The following is a 19,338-nucleotide window of genomic DNA, read 5'->3' on the forward strand; positions in this document are numbered from 1 at the left end:
ATACATAATATTCTGTGCTCTGCCAATTGCAGATTGACTATCACAATGTATACTTATAGCTGGCACAAGTTTAGGCCACCTATGAATGTCCTCTAAGAATTGGCGTAGCCATTCTGCCTCTTCTCAACATTTATCTAATGACATGAACTCTGATTCCATCGTGGATCGAGCTATCACTGTTTGTTTTGAGGACTTCCACGTTACAGCTGCACCCGCTAATGTAAATATATAGCCACTAGTGGATTTTGAATCCTTTATATCTTATATCCAGTTAGCATCACTGTATCCTTCTAATACAGCAGGATATCTCGTATAGTGCAGTCCGTATTCACAAGTATATCGTAAGTATCTTAATACTCTAACGATTCCTTTCCAATGTTCATCATTTGGATTACTCGTGTATCTACTTAGTCTATTTATAGCATAGGCTAAGTCTGGTCTTGTACAATTCATTAAGTACATCAGACTTCCAATCACCCTTGCATATTCCATTTGAGCTACACTCTCTCCTTTATTCTTAGATAAATGTAAACTCACATCAATGGGTGTTCTGGCTATATTAGTATCATCTTTACTAAAATTAGCCAGTATTTTATCTACATAATGTGTTTGACTAAGAATGATACCATTCGAAGTCCTCGTGATTTTCATCCCTAAAATTACATCTGCAAGCCCCATATCTTTCATATCAAATTTGGATTTCAACATCGCTTTTGTGGTTTGGACCATATTGTCATCATTACCTACTATGAATATGTCATCTACATATAGACAAAGAATAACATATCCATTCTCTGTATCTTTTACATAGATACACTTATCACACTCATTTATCTTAAATCCATCACTAAGCATGGCACTATCAAATTTTTGATGCCATTGCTTTGGGGCTTGTTTAAGTACATACAAGGACTTTACCAATCTACAGACTTTCTTTTCTTGTCCTAGTGAGGAGAAACCCTCAGGTTGCTCCATGTAGATCTCTTCATCGAGATCTCCATTAAGAAATGCTGTTTTCACATCCATTTGATGTACTTCAAGATTCCGTAATGCAGCAATCGCCAGTACCATCCTTATGGAATTTATTCTCGTCATCGGAGAATAAGTATCAAAATAATCAAGGCCTTCTTGTTGCTTGTATCCTTTAATTACAAGTCTTGCCTTGTACTTATCTATTGTTCCATCTGCTTTCATCTTCCTTTTAAATATCCATTTATAACCTAATGGTTTACAACCTAGAGGAAGATCTACTAGTTCCCAGGTATGATTTTGCAAGATGGAATCAATCTCACTTTTTATGGCTTCTTTCCATAAATTTCCTTCAGGAGAACTAACAGCTTCTTGGAAGCTTTAAGGTTCACTTTCTAGCATATAAGTAAGAAAATCTGGATCGTAGGATTTTTCCATTCTTACTTTTTTGCTTCGTCTTAATTCAACCTCAGCCTCAACTTCGGTCTCCTGATCTTGATCACTATCATGATCATCATCACTGATAGCATCATAAGTTCGTTTAGACGTACTCGGTCCTGCTTCAATTTTATACGGAAAAATATGTTTAAAAAATAATGCATTTCTCGATTCCATTATTGTATTCTTGTGTATATTAGGAATCTCTGACTTATACACGAGAAACCGATATGCACTACTATTTTGTGCATATCCTATGAAGATGCAATCTACTGTCTTGGGACCTATCTTTACCTTTTTAGGAGTAGGTATCACAACTTTGGCAAGACACCCCCACACTCGTAAATATTTATAGGTAGGTTGTCTTCCTTTCCAAAGTTCATAAGGTGTTTTCACCTGATCTTTACGGGGCACCTTATTTAAAAGGTCGTTTGCTGACAAAACGGCTTCCCCCCATAAGTTCTGAGGTACTCCAGAACTTAACAGCATTGCATTCATCATTTCTTTCAAAGTTCTATTTTTCCGTTCAGTCACACCATTCGGAAGATTACAGCGAATATGGTGGAGTAACTTCATGTATTATGCCATGTTGAGCACAATACTCTCCAAATGGAGTTACATACTCTCCACCACGATCACTTCTGTTTTATAGAGAATAGATTTCTCTATAGCCTCATCCTTGCTCTTAAGCAAGTATACATAGCAATATTTCGTGCTATCATTAATAAAGGTGATAAAATATTTACTACCATCTCTAGTCGGTGCAAACTTTAAATCACATACATCACTATGTATTAAATCCAGAGGTTCATTATTTCTTTCAATTGTTTGATATGATAACCTCGTTAATTTCGCTTCTACACAAGTTTCACACTTATGTTTGGTATTAATATCAAACGTGGGAATATGATTCAAGTTACTTAACCTCCGTAGAGAATTAAAATTAACATGACCTAGTCTACCATGCCACAAAATGGAAGACTCAAGCAAGTAAATGGAGTACTAGCTTTATTATTAATAAACTTTGGCTTTACAGTCATTACATTCAATTTGAACATATCATTAACTTCATAGCCCTTTCCCACAAACATCCCATACTTGGACAAGATAACCTTGTCTGACTCAAACACTAATCTAAAACCATGTTTGATTAGCAGCGATCCAGACACCAAATTCTTTCGAATGTCTGGTATATACAATACACTATTTAGAGTCAGATCCTTCCTAGAGGTCATCTTCAGGACAATCTTGCCCTCCCTTTGGATTTCCGATGTTGCAGAGTTACCCATGAACAACTTCTCTCCATTTGCCTTTGGTTCGAAGGAGGTGAACATGCTCCTATCTGCACACACGTGGCGGGTTGCACCTGTATCTATCCACCACTCTCTTGGGTTAGAACCCACTAAGTTCACCTCAGAGACAACAGCGCTTAGGTCAATGTCAGCAACCTCTCTTGTGATGTGCTCCATCATCTGTGCCTCCTTGTTCCTTTTTCTTTTTGGCAATCTACAATCTGCCGCTCTGTGACCCATCTTGTCACAATTGAAGCATATTCCTTGGAACTTGGCCTTTTTGGAGATGCCTCCTTTAGGCCCCAACTTGGAACTCATTCCAGGTTTCTTCTTTTGACTCTTGGAGCTACTCCTATGCTCCACAACATTGGCCTTCACAGCGGCCTTCATGGATCTCCTGTCAGATCTCCTATTATCATCTTCTATGCGAAGCTTGCTAACAAGAGCCTCCATATCCATCTCCTTTCTTTTGTGCTTTAGGTAATTCCTGAAGTCACTCTAGCTTGGAGGTAGTTTCTCAATCATACAAGCCACTTGAAAGGCTTCATTAATGATCATCCCTTCAGTAAGAAGTTCTTGGATGAGCACTTGTAACTCATGTACCTGACTCATTAGTGGCTTGGTATCCACCATCATATAGTCCAAAAATCTGCCTACCACAAACTTTCCGGATCCAGCATTCTCGGTCTTGTACTTCCTGTCCAAAGTTTCCCACTGCTCTTTCACTGATTTCGAGCTACAGTATACTCCATAAAGGGAATCCGATAGGCCATTCAGGACATAATTCCGACATAAATAATCGGAATTCTTCCACACATCCACCGCCATCAGAGTTTCTTTGTCACTCTTTTCATTACTCGATGGTGCGTCTTCAGTCAGAAACCTTGCAAGGCCCAATGTAGTCAGGTAAAACAACATCTTTTGTTGCCACCTTTTGAAATTCGCTCCATCGAACTTCTCAGGTCTTTCTGCATGACTTGCTGTAAGAGGAGCTTGAACCACAGGAGTCTGTTTTGTCACTTGTGCAACGGGCACATCTCCACTTGCCATTTCTGTAAAATCACAAAAACCAGAAATCAATTAATTGTTATTTTATCTTAACAAACTAATTCCAACCAATTTCCAATAGGAAAACACAAACAATATGATTTTCTAGGGTTTTTGTATACACCCACAAAATTGCTGTATACACCCATAAAATTTACTGTTCACAGATACTGTTTACTGGCACGTGGCATCACCAGAGGCCAACACGTGGCATTCCAACAAATTGACACGTGGTGTCTTTCGAGGCCAACACGTGGCTCATTCACAAAGGGACACATGGCACACTTAAAGTGACGACACATGGCGCTGTTATATGCTGACACGTGACACCACACGTGTCATCTGTGACAGATCAACATGTGGCGTCTCTGATGGTCGACACGTGGCCTTGCTAATGTGTGAAACATGGCATCTCACGGTTCGCCACGTAGCCTTGCCACTGTGCATGGTGTCAGTGTTCATATGCCACGTGAGCATTCTCTCATGGAGACACGTGGCGTGCCCATACTAATTGAGCCACTGTTCATGTGGGCTGGGTCTTATCTAGGCTTGGACCTTAGGTTGAACAGTAGCATGTTCTAATCTGAGTTAGGTCTTTGAACTGGGCCAGATCCAACAGTACCCAATTCCAGACCCATTAACCCAAAATCCGGCCGGTTTACCCATTTTTAACCCTTCTTCAACCTCCAACCGGGTCAAATTTGACCCATTTTACTGGTAAACGGGTTTTCTGACCCGGTTCATATTTTTTCACCTCTTTTTCACTAATCCAGCACCAAAAATTGCCCAAAAATTTTCAAACCCATAAGAAACAACTTTCTCACAAACCCAACACAACAAATAGATCAAATCATGGACATGTATATTTTACAAAAATATTTATAAACGTTTGAATAAGTAAAAACAAAAAAAAATACCACATGTCCATCACACAACCCACTCGGGTTTGAAGCCTTTTTTTTTTTTTTCAACTGAAATGGGCAAAATTGTTTAAAAAAAAAACTAATACACATGCCCACCTCATTTCTTTCACACGGGTTTCATCACAAACCAAGGACAAAATATATATATATATATAAATACAATAAAGGGCTAGAATAATTGAAGGAAACAAATTTTGAGAAACTAAATAAACAAAATATACTAATTCCCATGACAAGTCTAATACTCGGGTGTGAGGAATTTTTTTTTTTTTTAAAACAAAAACCTTTACACCCGAAAGTCACTAATCAACAACAAGATTGAACAATCCACATATATAAACATATATTCATGCGGGAAATTGTCTTAAGAATGTTAGAAAAATAACATGGATATATGTGTATATATGTGGAAGAACAATTGTCAATAATCATTATCAAATACAGGAAATAAAAATATAAAATAAAAACTTGTATGTCCTTAGTTTTAATCTGCTGGTTGAAAATTAGTTCGAGACCTATGTGATACCACAGTGTCCTTAAGACAATTTCCGTCCCACCGGTGTAGATGTTTTTTAACGGTTATCTCCTAGGATACAACGGAATCGAAAACTTTTGGATGCACCACCACCAAAGCTTTCCCTCAAACTTTCAGTATACCTTTGCTTTTCTACTCTCTAAATGCAAACCTTTTTTTTTGAAAATTTTTTCACTGTTCAAACAAGAATAAAAAAAAAAAAAAACCAATTCTCTTTCTACTTTGTTCTCCCTCCTTTTTTCTCGTACCCCAGAAAAGCCTTTTTCTTTTCCAAAAAAAAAAAACCGAAAACAGCACCAAAATAAATTACATTTAATGCCCACTATTACAAACCGTCCAAATCATTCAAATTCCTTCCAAATGTTACAATCTATACAAGTATCAATGTGTTCATTTATTTTTTCCTCCACAGTAAATGTTGTGGCTAATATCTTGATTTTTACTAGCAAAACTAAATGGCTTTAATGGTAAATTTTATTATCGAAGTTTTAAAAATAATAATATTAAAACTACCGTTTAATATATTTATTTAAACTACATGTATTATTATTTGAGTGATTTATATTTAATAATATTTATTTTTTCAAAAATTTATTTATTTATTTATTAATATTTTATTAAATCAAATAGTAATACATGTGCTTTTGTTAAATATATAGGTAAATTATAAAGTATATGTAGCATTACATGACTTTAAAAAATGGTAGGATATAAAAGTGAATAATATTATCTCAACATCACTAATCTCATAAAACTACATTGAGGTCAAGTCGCTCCAAGTTCTCTCCTACCAACCATCCAAAAAATTTGGAGGAAACTTAAAAGAATTAGAAAAAAAAATTTATTTAAACCTTTTTAATTTTGTTCTAATTATTACAATTAAATTTTATATTTTTTAAAAAGCATCATTTAAATCTTTTTTACTAGTTTTAGCACTTAAGTCATAGTTGTATTTTTGTAATATTATTTGATCATCAAACATTAATTTTAATTTTTTTTTGCCATTTAACGATAAAAATTTATTGAAAATAACTCCATTTTTATAAATATAAAAAACTAAAGAGAAATTAATGATATTTTTAAAAAATCTGTGATCTTATGTATAATTGTGATAAAATTAAAAAGGTTTAAATGGAATTTGAAGATGAATTAACTCACAAATTAAAGTACAAACAAAATTCCTAATAACCAAATTCCATTAATTCTTTAACCATTGGCAATGTCCAATTATTTTGTGCTGTCAAATTCACAATATATAAAACTAATTTTTTTGTTCATTTTTATTTTACAAAAACAAAAATTAGGCGCTAATGTATTTTGAAAGAAAAAAAAAAGTTTAACATTGGACATAGTTTCTACCCCTTATCATTTCCTTTAAATCAAGGCTTCTATGCAAACACACCATCAAGTCCAACTATGGCCTCCTTGTTCAGCTTCTGTATCTGCATACCACTACTTTACACTATCTATTATGTCTTCACAAACATATTCTCTAGCAAGCTCAAAAACCTCCCACCAAGCCCTCTTCCTCTACCTCTAATCGCCCAACTCCACCTCTTAAAGAAACCTATACACCGAACTTTATCAAAGCTCTCCGAGCAATACGGCCCGGTTTACCTCCTCAGGTTCGGTTTCTGGCCCATCGTCGTGGTCTCGTCCCCTTCGGCAGTGGAGGAGTGCCTCGTCAAGAACGACGCCATCTTAGCCAACCGTCCTCGTTTGATGATCGGCAAGTGTTTGGGCTCAAACTTCACTTCCCTTCCATGGATACCGTACGGAGACCTTTGGAGGAACGTGAGGCGGATACTGTCCCTGGAGCTTTTATCCAACCTTAGCCTTCAAAACCTGGCAGGAATACGAAGCGACGAGGCAAAATTGTTGATCCAGCGGCTGATGAATGATCAAGGTCAGGTTGTGGACATGAAAGTGGCCTTCTTCGAACTGTCACTCAACAACATGATGAGGATGATGGCCGGGAAGCGGTATTACGGCGACAGCATTGAGGATGTGAAGGAAGTGAAGAGATTCAGAGAGATTCAAGTCGAGACGTTCGAGCTTAGTGGAAAATCGAACGTGGAAGATATCTTCCCTTCTATTCGCTGAACTGGAGCGTCTAAAGGATTGGAGAAGAGCATGATGGAGTTGCACACAAAGAGAGACGAATTCATGCAGAGTCTTATAGATGAGCATAAAGTGAGAATGGAAAATGAACGTGATGAATCTAATTCAAATTCCGAAGACAAAAGGAAAACCATGGTTGAGGTTTTGTTGTCGTTGCAAGAAAATGATCCCGAAAATTACAGAGATGATATTATCAAAGGCCTCATGCTAGTAAGATTTCTCAGCTCTTTAGCTACCTCCATATGCATACACTATTTTTTTCTTCTTTGGTTTTTGATAGACAATTAGACACAACAAGTTTTGTTCGCTGACTGAAACATTCTTTAACTACCATATACAGTTTTGTTACTAAATCTAGTTGTTGCAGCCTAATACAATTTAAGCCCAAAAAAGTACTGTCTACAAATTTTCATCGCAGAATGTGTTCTTTTTCTTCTTAATATTATTGTTATTATCATCATCATCATCATCTTCTTAATACATATATATATATATATATATACACAATAAATAAAGTTTAGGAACAACTTATAAACACAAACAATAGACATCTTCAAGTGCTAATAAAGGCACCTATAAGTGCTTGCAATCTATTCCAAAATTTGAATCCAAGATATAGGAATTTTCCTATATATATATATATGCAATGGGTGACATTATTCAAACTGTGGTGAACATTATCCTGGTAATACACCATCCAACTACATGAATTCTTGGGATTACATGTAATTCATGACTAATTAGTTATCGGAATTAAATGCAATCTGACAATGGACCTTCAACATAAATAATTGGGCAGCATATATATATATATATATAGCCAAATATTGATGCTTTTTCTTTCTTTAATATTACAATATTGATTCTTATTTAATATAATATACATAACTAATATGTGTTTATTTTGTAGGCTATGTTATTTGGAGCAACTGATACTTCAACATTGGAGTGGGGCCTTTCACTTCTGATGAACCATCCAGAAATCATGAAAAAGGTTCAAGCAGAAATCGATGAGAAAGTGGGACATGATCGTCTAGTTGATGAATCAGATTTAAATAATCTTCCTTACTTCCAGAGCATAATCATAGAGACTTTGAGGATGTATCCATCAGCACCATTATTGGTTCCTCACCAAGCATCCAAGGATTGCACAGTTGGGGATTATCATATCCCAGCAGGAACCACATTATTTATCAATGCATGGGGCATACAGAATAACCCTGGTATTTGGGAAGATCCAGAAACCTTCAAACCTGAGAGGTTTGAAGGTTTAAAAGTGGCCAGGAAAGAGTTCAAGATGATGCCTTTCGGGTCTGGCCGGAGAGGATGCCCTGGTGAAGGCTTGGCCATGAGGGTTGTCGGGTGGGTTTTGGGTTCATTGGTTCAGTGCTTTGATTGGGAAACCGGTGGCCGAGAGAAGAAGGTTGATATGACAGAAGAGATTGGAATCAGCTTGCAAAAGGCTCAACCTTTAAAGGTTAAATGCCACCCTCGTCCGGCCATGTTGAACTTCCTCTCTAAAATTGGAAGCGGTAATAATTTAGTGTAATAATTGATTTTTTTTCTTTTTTTTAGCTTAATGAATTAGTGTAATAATTGACTGGTGTCCTCGCTTAAGAGAAATTGAATAAAACTTTCTGTTAATTACATTTTAATGCTTTTTAAATTGAAAAAGTTATATTTTCAGCCTTTAAATTTAAAACATTCCAATTTATAGGCTCTCAAATTTTTTGTTGATCAAATTGAATTATTTTGGCAGATGATGGTTGAAGGTTCAGTCATATTTAATCAAATATTAAAATTAAATTAATTTGTTGTATTTGAAACCGTTGTTTGTCAAAATTTTGATTAGATAAACAAATTGAAACTTAAAAGTTTAAATTGCAACATTTAAATTTGAAGATGGAAAGTGCAACTTTTCCAAGTTAGAAAGTATTGATGTGCAATTGACCCTAATTAATTTGTATCCATTTATGTTTTTATTTTTTCTTTTTGTTTTTAATCTTGAGAGTGAATAATGAGGGCGTAGCTGAAAAGATCCGTCCTAAGAACTCTCTTAAAATCTCCTAGATGGTCCCATCTAATGAAGTCTTACCGATTAATTTCTATATAGTACCTAATGAAACCTCACCTAGATCATGGACGAACACACATATCATAACAAATAATACCTCAATATAAAAATAAAGCCACCACGGCATATAAATTCAAAATTATAGTCCACAACTATAACCTGTTATACTACAGCCTTTAATTTTATATTAATAATATGGTCACTATCGTGTCCTGTATTTATGTCAGAATATTTTAAAAGTATTTGTAAAATTTAGAAATACAATTGATACAAATAAATCTAGAAAAATAAAAATAAATAGGAAAAGATAAGTATTGCTACTGCTGGGGGAATCATAGGACAATAGAAGATGCGCAAGGTAAACTGTTAACTAATTGTTTGGATCTAGGGGGAATGAATTTAAAAACAAATAAAACGTTAGATAAAGATATCTCAGCTAGTGGCATGAGTAATAGAAAAATAATATTTTATTTTTGTGAAATAATATTTTATTTTTGTAAATCTTTCTCTCAATACATCTTGCTCCATTCTTTTAAAAGATTCTCTATTTAAAAAATTATTTCATAAAATTCAAACTTATACCCCAAGTTAATATTATAAAATCAATGCTCAAATAGTATAAAATGAATGATTATTAAAATGATATAGACGTGATTAATCATGATATAAATATTGAGCATAAAATAATATAAACATAAATTCACAAAATAATTATGAAAGTATAGTAAAACCATAAATATCAAAAAACTAATAATGTACCAAGAAACATAAATAATGTACTATATAATATACCTAATGTTGAAAAGTGGTGCATAGTGTCTCAGAACACCATTGGATATAAAAAGAAATAAAATTCTAGAATAAACTCACCTCATGATCCTTAACGTTATAAAGACCTTGAGACAACATAAACTTGTGGGATAAATCCAACCTCATGACTTTTAATGTACAATAAGTATCATAACAATAATGAATATGTGGGATGAACCCAACCTCACGACTCTTAGTATACTATAGGTATCATGGCAAATCTGTGTACTATAGTATAATAATAATATGAGATACTGGTACTATATGGTAATACCAATTAAAAATAAACAGCATAGTATTCATAAAACCCATCCTCGCAATCTTTAGCGTATTATACGTATCATGGTAAATTTGCATGCTATAATATAATAATAATCCAAAACAACAGTACTATATGGTAATAGCAATTAAAAATAAATAGTATAGTATTCATAGAATAATCTTTATAAGATCATATTTTTCCAAATAATACTGTACTATAAAATATAATTTAAAATTCAAATCCAAACATTCGTTTAAATATTTTAAAATTTTCAAATCATCATTTTATATTGAAACTATAAATACCACAATGAAATATATATCACCATAAACCATTTTTAAGTATATAAAATTATAAAACACTTAAACATGCTTAGAAACATATAATTTCCAATACGCTTTCTAAAAATCAATTATTTTTCAAAATAATTAAAATCTTAATTCAAATATCAAGATATTTAAATGCAATGATCCACAAGTCCATTATGAACTCAATAAAGTTTAAAACAATTTAAAATCTTGTCAAAAGTCTTATAAAATGATAACACATATTTATAAAAGTAAATATTCATATACGTATAAAATGAACATTTAAATCAAACAATATATATATAAAATAACCAAACCATATATATTATACTAGCATGCCTGAAAGTATTTAAAAATATAATCACTCACAATGCTATCAATGCTCAGTCTTACTTTTTTGCAGGATCGCTTCCCAGCTCAATATGGGTGCCTGTAATATAATAAAATATTTCTTAGGCTTCAACAACTAAAGCAAAGACATTGGTGTGCATTAAATATCTTAAAATAATTTCTATAATTATAAAATTATTTAAATTGAACACCGAACAGTCCAATTATATTATAAAATTTTAGGATTAGGTATCCAAAATCGGGGCTTTTCATCCAAAGGCCAACTTTATTTAATTGAGTCTTTCAATCGGTCCTATAAATATATGATTACACTAATCTAACTTAAATTTTGTCCAATTTGATAAATTTTTATCCAAATACAGTTGCAATTTTATCCATTATTTAACTAATTGATACAAAAATGGAAAAATTATTAAACGATGTCCAAAATTTATAAACTTTATATCAATAAAGTGCCCAAGAGATAAGGAATACAATGGTATGTTAACCTTGGTACAAAAGCATCTACGATGGCTGCTAAACTCATTGGAAAATTCGGCTAAACTCCCTCTTTATGTATCTCTCAAAACATAGACGAATCTTTGTAAACGGAGCATGGTAATGGATTCAAAGGGTCCAAAAATGGGGAGATGGGTGTATGGATCGGCTGGAAAACTCCAAACGGCCATCATCGGCTTTGAACGATCAATCTAAAGGTGTTGGTTAGTGGTTCATAGTGAAATATGATAGTTGAGGTCACCATTGAGTGGTCTTCCTCGCTTTGTGATGGTTGCAAATGGATGGTGGTTGGACTTGGACAAAATGGCAGTGATCTAGCTGAGCGTTAAACGGGTTTGGGTAGATCCAATTTTGACCTATGGGTTTGGGGAAAGATTTCTCGGATTTGGAGGACAAAACCAATATTTTGAGATTTGTTCATTGTTGAGCATGCTTTTCAACATTTATATAAAGCTTGGATCCTTAATAGACAAAATTTTAAACTGTTTTGGATACTAATATAAAATTGATATTTAAAATTTTTCAGAACCATAATTTTTTATCTGTAAATTGGAATTTGACGTACGACTAGTCTTTGAACTCATGTCGACATATACTACACAAAATTATAATAGTCAAACTAAAATATTAACCATATAAAAAGTTAAACTTGGGATCCACCAATGGTGCAGTTGGTCAAACCTAGTTAAAGTTTCAAAAATTTGGATAATTTTCGATATGAGTAGAAATGTGAATATTCAAGTCGATTTATCATTCTAATTAAGTAGGATTTGCTTTACATAGATTTTGTTTTTGTTTGTTCTAGTTATTAGTTGTAAAGATATCTATGTTCAATTTAAGTTAATCATGTTTAAAAAACGTTTACGTGCCTTTTTTTTTTTCCCTAAGATTTAGAAGGTTGAAAGTTTATTGACTCAGAACTTTCAACCATGTCGTGTTAAACAAATTTCACAATAACATGTACTATGTGTTAGTTTGATGCAGTCTACTTTTTATCAACTCGAGTTTTTTTGGATTAATTAAAACTTAAACTAGTAATACAGCTTTAATGATCGTGATCTGATGTTTGAATTTTGGCCTTTCTGTTGCATTAACTATTAAGTAATTAGTCACATATAAGGCATTAGTTTTGCTTTGTTAATTATTAGCGGGCCTACACATCAAGACATCAAGAGTAGTATTGATACATGTCATTATTAGAGCATGGTATTGTTAAATTTTGTTTGCTATATCAAAAATATAGATATATATTAAAAAAAAAAAATTCTCTAATAGCTTTGTCAAAAAATCTTTATCAATTTGATATGGCAAAACAATAAATAGATATTTTCAAAGAGAATGTGTAACACCCCGTCCCAAACCACATCGGAATTCTTGCATGTTGACCGAGGTTGACCGTTGACCATTGACTTTGACCATTGACTGTTGACCGAAGAGGTCAAAGTTGACTTTTTGACTCGGATGGAATTCTAGGTTGAATGAGGTACCGTTACGAAGTACACGTTGGCACGAGTTCGTAGACTAGTAGCACGTTGAAAATAGAGCTACGGTTTGAAAGATATGAGCAAAACAAGATTGGGGTCCGAACTGTCCAAGGGTGCCTGAGTTGACTTTTTACTTATGGGGAAATGAGCTTTGACTCATACATGCTTATAAAGTGCTCGTCGATACGAGTCCACAGACTAGTGGCACGCCTAATTTGGATATCTGGTTAAAAAGTTATGGACCTGCAAAGTTTTAAAATACTGTATTATTTTAATATTATTTTTAAACGTGTAACAATGTGCCACGTGTGACTTAATAAATGTGACCATGTGTCACCATGTTGAGATGCCACATGTCAACCATGCTTAATACCATATTATTTTATTATTGTTATTTTATATAATAATATTATTTTTAATATTATTTAATTATTTTATTTTATTTTTATCTCTTTTCTTTTTTCTTTTTTTTTCTTTTTTTTCTTTTCCCCCACGTGGGAAAAAAAGGACCACGGGCCCTGTCTTCTTTCTTTTTCTTCCTCCTCCGTCTTCTTCCTTTCCTTTCCTTCTTCCTCTCAGGCCCTCGCTGTTTCTTCGTTTTCGGCCACCGGACGGCCACATGTGCTGGCCACCGATGAAGCCCAGTTCCCGGCCATCCCGACCTCCAAGTTTCCTGGCCAGACACCGCCGGACGTGCCCAGATCAGGCCGGTGAAGTCGACGGCGGTGGGTTAAGTTTTTCCGACGATTCTCGCCGTTTCCGGCCAACCCAGCTCGATCCATACCTCTATCCCATCATTTTCGACCCCTCTGAGTCCATTTCCGTGGTTAGATTGCCCAAAATTCCCACCGTTTGAGAGATCCCTCAAGTTTAAACTCGGTAGAAGCTTTCCGACCAAATTCCGGCGGTTGAATTGAGCTCAATGGAGGTCAGTAATGTGATCCTCATCTCACAAGCTTTCCATAGACATATTACTCGTCAATTTTGGTTAACGTTTGTGTTTAACCCCCCGGGTACCACGTATTATTTATCCGAATAAAATATTAATTTATTTGACTGTGTGTGAATTGTGGTTCTAGGAGCACATGTGCGTCGTGGAAAGTATTACCTTCAAATGCTTATTATTTATTTAATTGTTTGGTATTAAGTAAGTAAATTCCTTTATTTGTTATATTATAAATATTAAAAGTGTACAGTAGATAGGGTCACTCACTGAGATGATTAGCATCTCATATTTTTAAATTCCGTTCCCTTAGATCCAAGTTGGGAGACGTTGATCATCCGGGGTGAGCCCGACGTCTCAGTTCATTGCCGAACGTCCAAGAAGCATTTCTTTCCTTTTTTCTCTCCATCTTGTATTGTTTCCTTATCTGACATTGTATTAATTCCACATTTATTTGTATAATGCTCTGTATATTGTATTGGACATTTAGTATTAATTATGCACTGATTACTGTTATTCATTTGGAGTGCTGTAAATTTGTGTAATCAACTTGTAGTAACGTGGGAGGAATAAGGGGATGTTTATAGAAGTGTGTTTTTAGTGCAGGAAATTTTTGGTTAGTAGTCCTACCCTTAGGGGAGGTGCTGCCGGATTTTCCGTTGGAAGGTTCGGTGGTATTTCCCTGGGATCAGGGCTTGTCTAGGGTTCCGGTGAGGAATTTTGGACAAGTCCTGACAGTTGGTATCAGAGCTCTAGGTTTTAGTATTCCTAAGGGATTGTGCATTGTTGCGCATCCCATCCACGTCTAATCTCTCGTTTTACCCGTCTTGTAGCGTAGCAAATTCGTTACCCGAGTTTGAATAACTCTAATCTTCGAGGGTGTCAATTAGAATCATCTATCCTAACGGGGAATTCCTATGGCCTAGTCGATGGTCGAGGATTGCCTTTTCTTTTTGAAGGTCAAGTAATGGGGGCAGATCCAATCTTTGAATCTTTTTGGGATCTGAAGCAACCCTAGATATGGATCGAGTAGTTATGCATCTTATGTTTATGGACCGCTAGCATAAAGGAGTAAAGTTAAAGCGATTCAGCTTACCTGAAGTGGTGCTTCGTGGAGGAGTTAGGAGGCCTTTGCTGTGGTTAATTTCTATCCTCGTCTCCAAGGAGCTATCGGAGAATGGTTGTTAAGGGTCTATAGCCCAGGTGATTGATGCCAAAGAAGATGGTGAGCATTGGAACCGCTAATAGTGGGAAGCAATTCGAAAGCATTTTCCCAGCAAGTTATCTGGATTACGACCGTAAAAAGGATATCGAATCATTATTGATTTGGCTTCGGAAATCGATCTATTTCAGTACCGCCATGCTATGCGACTCCATCTAAGTTAAAAGATCTTAAAGGCTTAACTGTAAGATTTGGTGAATAAAGGTTTCATTAGATCAAGCTTATCATCGTGAATGGCATCTGTTTCGTCATGGAACAGAAAGATGATTGCCTAGGGGTGTGTATTGGCTATCAACGATTTAGCAAGGTCACCACCCATAATCGATACTTGTTGTCGAGTATGGATGTGTGTCGATCAACCTCAAGGTGTCCAGATATTTTTTCCCGATCTATTATTAAAAAAAAAAAATTAAATACTTTTCAAAGTGATATTTGAAATTAAAGGTATTTTATTCAAGTATTTTTGTTTATGTTCGTACATGTATTTGTATGTTATATTGTTTGATATTATACTGCATATACTGCACCATACGGAGGCGGCGAACCAATGTGGTCCATGTAGAGCTAGTCCCATAATCATGTTGCCTACGAGTCCAGGGGATCGGACGGCCAATATAGGTAACCACCCTGGTTTGTATTGGTAGCAGAATGCCGGCGACAGCTGGAATCATGGATCACTTAGCATGTTAGAAGGTATTGTACATACCTCCATTACGAGCGTGCATATTTCATTTTATGCTATGGATTTTAAGATATGATTTTATGCATTTATTCATGTTTTTATTATTGTTCCAATGTGGAGTTTTAACAATTGCCTATGCAAGTTAAGGTATTTTAAACTAATTAAAATAATTTTCGTATTATTTATTAGTTCATTGATTTAATTAGTAAATTTCATAAATTATATTTTGATTTTTGAAGAAGTTTGGAAATTTAATTTGGGTTGATAATTTGTGTATATTTCATGTTGGTGGTATATTTGAAAAATATATTTTATTATTTGTTTTATGTTATATTTTTCTAAGAGCGATTTAAGGGTTAAGTATCGCCAATTGAGAGTCCTAAGTAGGATATCCTTGAGTTCATAAAGGGGATCCTAAAGGAAGCACGTGATTTGATGTAGGTGATACACCCCAAAGGTACAAAGATATATCAAACATTCACTAAGTATTATTGGGGGGATTGGCAGGATAAGGGGAATTGCCGAATTGGAATAAAGGTACGTAAGTTGTCGACAAGTGGAAGCGGGAAGTAGAAATGTTAGCGCACTTTTTACTAGTACGAGAGTGGTTCTCACTGAGACAAGTCGGTCAAGCTGTTCGTAAAGCGTATTATGAGTCTGCATAGAGCATCAAGCGCCATTACGTCTAATGGAGATTAGAGCTTTACTTCAAGACTATGATGAAGGTTAACAGATACACTTGGAGTAAGACTTAACTACTGCATCGCCTTCCACCACAGGTCATTGGACAAGCGAAGTGCAGAATTTATACTTCGGAAGTTATGCTGAGACCGTGCATGATGTAATATCGAATGAAGTGGGAATAAGCAATTTTCGTTGATAAGGTCCGTTGTAACATTAGCTACAAAGCGAGCATCGAAATGTCTTCGTACAAAGCTCTATATAAGAGACAATGTCGAACCCCACTATATTGGAGTGAAGTAGGTGAGGAGAAGCACCATACGACGACCAACGTGAATTGGATGCAAACACCTACGGATGACTATGAATAAGGTGAAGATCATCCAAGAGAGTTTGAAAGCTGCTCAAGATCGACAAATGAGTTAAGCCAACGTGCATGGAAAAGATGTTGAATTCAAAGTTCGAGATTAAGTTTTTGAGATTATCTCCGTAGGAGAGAGTCGTTCACTTTGGTTGATAGAGAGAGCTAAGTCCTCGTTGTCTTAGTTTCTACGAGGTTATTGGAAGAATTGGTTTTGTGGCATGCAAGTTAGTATTGTCGGGAAAGCAGACATGGGTATGCAGCGTAATTCACGTATTGTTGCTACGAAAGGACATCGAAGACCTATCATGTAAGGAGCGACTAAGACAGATTTTAGGTCATGAAGAATGCGTATGGGTCAATAAGACTATTTTCTCAGATCAAAAGTCTCGTGGTGAATTAATCTAGTCGAGAAAGCGACGTGGAAGCTCGCGGCATAAATCCGCAATCAATATTCTTATGCGTTTTAGCGACGTAAGAAATTTCGATGACGAAATTTTTATAAGGGGGGAAGATTGTAACACCTCATCCCAAACCACATCGGAATTCTTGCATGTTGACCGAGGTTGACCGTTGACCGTTGACATTTGACCGAAGAGGTCAAAAGTTGACATTTTGACTCGGATGGAATTCTTGGTTAACTAAGGTACCGTTATGAAGTACACGTTGGCACGAGTTTGTAAACTAGTAGCACGTCGAAAACGAAGCTACTTTTTAAAAGTTATGAGCAAAACAAGTTGAGGTCCAAATTGTCCAAGGGTGCCGGAGTTGACTTTTTACTTATGGGGAAATGAGCTTTGACTCATACATGGTTGTACATTGCTCATCGATACGAGTCCGTAGACCAGCGGCACGTTCCGATTTGGACATGTGCTTTGAAAGTTATGGACCTGTGCTTTGAAAGTTATGGACCTGTAGAGTTTTTCAAATACTGTATTATTTTAATATTATTTTTTAAACGTGTAACAATGTGCCACGTGTGACTTAATAAATGTGACCATGTTGAGATGCCACATGTCAACGATGCTTAATACCATATTATTTTATTATTGTTATTTTATATAATAATATTATTTAATTATTTTATTTTATTTTATTTTATTTTTATCTCTTTTCTTTTTTCTTTTTTTTTCTTTTCCCCCACGTGGGAAAAAAAGGGCCACGGGCCCCTTCTTCTTTCTTCTTCTTCTTCCTCCTTCTTCTTCCTTTCCTTTCCTTCTTCCTCTCCGGCGCTCGCCGTTTCTTCGTTTCTGGCCACACGGGCTGGCCACCGGTGAAGCCCAGTTCCCGGCCATCCCGAACTCCAAGTTTCTTGGCCAGACGCCGCCGGACTCGCCCAGATCGGGCCTGTGAAGTCGGCGGCGGCGGGTTAAGTTTTTCCGGCGATTGGTCGCCGTTTCCGGCCAACCCAGCTCGACCCATACATTTATCCCACTATTTTCGACCCCTCTGAGTCCATTTCCGGGGTTAGATTGCCCAAAATCCCCACCGTTTGAGAGATCCTTCAAGTTTAAACTCGGCCGAAGCTTTCCGACCACCGTCGGTTGAATTGAGCTCAATGGAGGTCGGTAATGTGATCCTCATCTCACAAGCTTTCCGTAGACATATTACTCATCAATTTTGGTTAACATTTGTGTTTAACCCCCCAGGTACCGGGTATTATTTACCCGAATAAAATATTAATTTATTTGACTGTGTGTGAATTGTTGTTCTAGGAGCACGTGTGCGTCGTGGAATTGATCCTATGGAGGATCTTAGGTTAATTGTGTGCTTCAGGTGAGTGACCCACCTTTAAAACTATTTTGGGCAATTAATTATATTTATGTTGTGTTAAGTTGATATCTAGAATTTGCTCATGTGGTGGAATTTAAATAGAACTGGGAAAAAAAAGTATTATTTTATATATATATACCTATTGGTGCTAAATGGAATTTTGGGTTATTAAGAAATTCCTGATTATTATTTTATTGTGATTTAATTATATTTATTACACATGAGCAAGGTATTTTCATTAATTAATTGTATCTGGATTTTTATATTATTTTTGGGCATAATTGGTTTAAATATTTTAAGAAAATTGTTTGTTTAAATTGGTGGTTTCAAATTTGATAATTATGCCCGTGGAATATTAATTGTTGAACCTCCTGTTACGAGAAAATTATTTGTATATTGTTATCGATGGTTTCGTACAGGAAATGTTAAAAAAAAATGTGGGATGATGAATTTGAAAAATGGTATAATTCCCACGGTAATTTTTGGAAAATTGGTACGGTAATAAGAAATTTAATAATTGGTTTTGGACGCACTCATACAGTATTGGTATTCTGGTTGTATATG

General features: G+C 35.3%; 1 protein-coding gene and 1 long non-coding RNA gene across 2 annotated transcripts in view; both read left to right on the plus strand.

Moving 5' to 3' along the window:
- Positions 1 to 19,338, plus strand: part of LOC132805119 (uncharacterized) — a 283,618-nt gene that overhangs the window by 110,962 nt on the left and 153,318 nt on the right. The window lies entirely within an intron of this gene.
- On the plus strand, positions 6,621 to 8,874 carry LOC107410314 (isoflavone 2'-hydroxylase). Its single transcript, XM_016017727.4, is given in 2 exon segments — positions 6,621 to 7,535; positions 8,236 to 8,874. Coding segments are annotated over 2 exon segments (1,554 nt in total).

The sequence above is a fragment of the Ziziphus jujuba genome, chromosome 8 (assembly GCF_031755915.1).
Source record: "Ziziphus jujuba cultivar Dongzao chromosome 8, ASM3175591v1".
In the NCBI taxonomy this organism is placed as follows: Eukaryota; Viridiplantae; Streptophyta; class Magnoliopsida; order Rosales; family Rhamnaceae; genus Ziziphus; species Ziziphus jujuba.